At 29.5% G+C, this 4,104-nt stretch overlaps 1 protein-coding gene across 1 annotated transcript; it reads right to left on the bottom strand.

The window, feature by feature from the left end:
• Nucleotides 1–1,755: 1,755 nt before the first annotated feature.
• Nucleotides 1,756–2,298, bottom strand: LOC109861110. Its single transcript, XM_020440627.1, has one exon. The coding sequence runs from the start codon at nucleotides 2,296–2,298 to the stop codon at nucleotides 1,756–1,758; it is 543 nt and encodes a 180-aa protein (XP_020296216.1).
• Between the last annotated feature and the right edge of the window lie 1,806 nt (nucleotides 2,299–4,104).

Genomic DNA, 4,104 nt, shown 5'->3' on the forward strand with positions numbered 1-4,104 from the left:
ACCGAAACGTCTAGAATTTTTGAATAAAGACAAATTATTATACACGACCATCCTGTAATTTTATGCTCGTATCGGCCTTTGGTTTAAATATTTTTGACTATTTCACGAGCGATTGATTGAATGTTTTTTTTTTGTAGTGTTTCATGAAACAGTTTCTGTTGCCAAGGTCTGAGCAGTCAGAAAATGTTTGCTCTGGGTACTTATCTATTATATCTTACTTTTATCATACTTTATACCTACTTACGCGTAGAAGTCAATAGTTAAGTAATTAAAGTATATTATATTATTAATTAAATTTATTATATTTTTATCATCATCTCTCTCTCTCTTACTGTCAATTATTTTATTTAATCGATTAAACTAAAACTAAAGATCTTACAACTGTTTGATTTAATTTATTTTCTTAAATTATTGGTTTTACTAATCTTTGACGCAAAACGTCGCATTTTTTGTATCTTTATTTTATGTTTATATACAGTATTGAATTATTTATGAAGCATATCTGTTCTTACTTTGTATGTTTACTTTAGTAAACATTGTTAATAATAATAAAATAAAATATGTAGACCTTCCGGTACTCAGATTGCAGTTGGAGGTAAAAAAAGAATTGGTATCTAGGAAAGAGGCGTTACTGAACAATTTGCTAGATGATATGCAGATGTGTTATATTTTGAAAAAATTACTACAGACGTTTCGATTATACATTTTTAGTCTTCATCAGTGTTCTGTGTAATAACAAAATTGGTAACATAGAGAATTATTTGATGTCGTGTAAAATACAAAACTAAAATTAACAATAAAATTGCAACGTACCAATCTATAATCACCATCACAAATGAGACGACGAGTATAATAATTTAAAAGATGTTATCAAGTTATAAATAGATGTTGTCGAGTCAAAGTCGTCGTCTAAACTGAGTATGATGATATGAGAAATCGAAGAAGGCATGTTTACAAATTGAGTAGAAACGCTGCTTTATGATGTTTGTAGCGGTAAAATTGAAATGGTCATAGGAAAGATACATTACTTAATTTTATCCAATAACGGTAAATATATATTGTCTAACATGTCTGTGTCTTGCATTTTATTAAGACTTTGTGTTTGCAATTTAACGTGCAACATTTCAGACGTGAGCCTTTTAATGTAATTTGATTCTAAGTCTAATATTTGTGTGAAATCTCAATTAAAACTATGTTCAGTTTCTAAAAAATGTTCGGTTAAAACAGAGCTACTATCTCGCTTTTTGACATAATTCATGTGCTCTTTAATCCTTGTTTTAACTTGTCTCTTCGTTTGTCCTGTATAGGAGTAATCACATGACTCACATGATATGCGGTAAACTACATTGCTTTGTTGATATTTGTCGATAGGATCTTTGTGAGTTTTAATAAATTTATTAAGTTGATATAAATTACGGAAGGATAATCTTGTATTCTGTATTTTATCTATGAGTGGATTGAAATTGTTGTTATGTGGAGTTGGAATGAATGGAATCGCAAAGTATTTTATGTGTGTTTTATCTTGTGAGTCAAAATGTATAACTTTATTGTTCAATTTGTTTTCAAAAAGTGATTTAATTTGTTTGTTAACCGTTCTAAAAATTAAATCTAATGGATAGTTATTGTTGATTAAAATTTGAATGATGAGACTTAAATTTTTAATATGAAAAGAAGGATCTGACAAAAGAATAGCTCTGTCGACTAAAGTATAGACAGTGCCTATTTTATGACAAGTGGGGTTTTGTGACCAATAATTCAAGTACCTTCCTGAGAAACTAGATTTGTGGTATCACAAATGATTGTATTGTTTCTCAGAATTACACTCAAATCCAAGAAACTAATTTGATCATTAGACTGTAATTCATGTGTAAATTTGAGTCTATGGTGAATCGAATTGAATGAATTCAATACATCATCTAATTTGTCTTTGGGAAAAGATAAAATAATGTCGTCCACGTATTTGTAGTAAAGTGGAATGTTAAATTTAAGTGTGTTTAAAGCTTTTAGTTCTAAATCTTGAAGTGTAATATCTGCTATGATTGGTGATAATGGAGAACCCATAGGTGTACCATATGTTTGTCTGTAAATAATGTTATTGAAACTAAAATACATGGACGACAATACAAATTCTACCGCTAACAAAAACTCTGTGAGACTAATTTTGGTATTGTTTTTAATGAATCTCCACCTGCGAGCAACAGCCTCAAGCGCTAAATTTACCGGGATGTTAGTGAAGAGAGACACAACATCCAATGAGCAAAGAGTGTAATTGTCACTTAAAACCACACCAGAAAGCATGCCTGATAGGTGGAAACCGTCTTTGACATGAAATGGAGAGAAAGGAATGTTCTCATATAGTAATTTATGTAAAAAACATGCAATTCTGTGTAACGGGCTGTTTATCGTAGACACTATCAATCTAAATGGATGATTAACCTTATGAAGTTTCGGGACTCCATATGCTCTTNGGAGCAATGCATCACTCACGACAAGATATTTTTTTGTATTAATGTTAATGAAACCAAGATTTGTCCACCTATTCAACAATTCATTGAGTTTGGTTACTATTTGTTTTAATGGACTTTTGTTTATCATAGTGTAGGTGTTTTGGTCATTCAACATGTCAGTGATTTTCTTAATATAATCATTTTTATGAATTGCAACTGTGATGTTGCCTTTGTCCGCTCTTGTGAACAATATGTCAGGATTGTCTTTAATAAAAGTTCTAACGTTCTTAACATTTGATAATAAGATTTTTTCTAAGTGTGTTAGAGGAGTCTTTTGTCTTATAAAGTTACTTAAATACGTGTATGTATAATTACGAACGTTAGCTTTCGTTAATGGATTAAAATGGTAAATATTAAATTCTATATCTTTAATTGTCTCTAAAATTACTTTCTTTATATTATGTCGAATGGGTAATGTGAATCTATCACCATATTGTAAAAGATCAGAAACTTGTCTAGGAATAATCTTGTTAGTAAGATTGACAAACCAAGACTCATTTTGTTGGTTTTGACATTGATCAATATATTCAGTGAATTGGTCAGGTTGAATATGAATTTTTGTGGAGTTTTGTAGATTATTTGTACTAAATTCATATTTGTGATGGAATGTAATTTGTCTATGGTTGTTAGTATTATTATTTGCAATGTTATCGTTTGTCTTACTCACATAATACGTTATTGGTTTGATATCCTTGTATTTTTCTGATTTCAAGAACTTAATTTTATTATTAAGGTTGTTTCGTTTCCTGACATAAAAGCGATGCATTGCTCTCTGTTGTAAACAAATAAAACTGCAAACAATATTGTAAGGGACTTTGTTGTTCAACTCTTGAACAAAGATTTTTAAATTTTTCTGTAAAACACAAAGGTTTCTGTAGCATTCATTAATCTCCAGTTTCAAAATTTTGGATTGAAAACCTTTGATATAGTTGTACGCTCTTATACCGTTGATATAATTGTTAAATTTAGGTGTTTGATTTGAAATGTATAACAAATGCTTTGGAGTTAACTCAAACTTCATGCATGTTTGTAAGAAGTATATGTTAAGCTTATTCTTTATGATTTTATAATTGTATTAAATAAAATCTTTTAAATAACCTTTAATATCTTTACCAAAGTAGGTATGGATGAAATCGAAGAACGAATAATGTTGTTTTTGTTTGTGATGTGGATGTGTTGTTCTGTTGTCACGCATCTTNTCGCCAGCGTATAAATAAGAAATAGTTGTGTGTCAAGTTGACCTCAAGGTTCAGAAATAAATAATTGGTATCCAGGAAAGAGGCATTACTGAACAATTTGCTAGATGATATGCAGATGTGTTATATTTTGAAAAAATTACTACAGACGTTTCGATTATACATTTTTAGTCTTCATCAGTGTTCTGTGTAATAACAAAATTGGTAACATAGAGAATTATTTGATGTCGTGTAAAATACAAAACTAAAATTAACAATAAAATTGCAACGTACCAATCTATAATCACCATCACAAATGAGACGACGAGTATAATAATTTAAAAGATGTTATCAAGTTATAAATAGATGTTGTCGAGTCAAAGTCGTCGTCTAAACTGAGTATGATGATATGAGAAATCGAA

This window comes from Pseudomyrmex gracilis, unplaced genomic scaffold (genome assembly GCF_002006095.1).
Source record: "Pseudomyrmex gracilis isolate BER0280 unplaced genomic scaffold, ASM200609v1 scaffold_582, whole genome shotgun sequence".
In the NCBI taxonomy this organism is placed as follows: domain Eukaryota; kingdom Metazoa; phylum Arthropoda; class Insecta; order Hymenoptera; family Formicidae; genus Pseudomyrmex; species Pseudomyrmex gracilis.

Coding starts and splice junctions, on each gene's coding strand:
- LOC109861110 (XM_020440627.1), bottom strand. CDS start 2,298: ATGCTTTCTGGTGTGGTTTTAAGTGACAATTACACTCTTTGCTCATTG.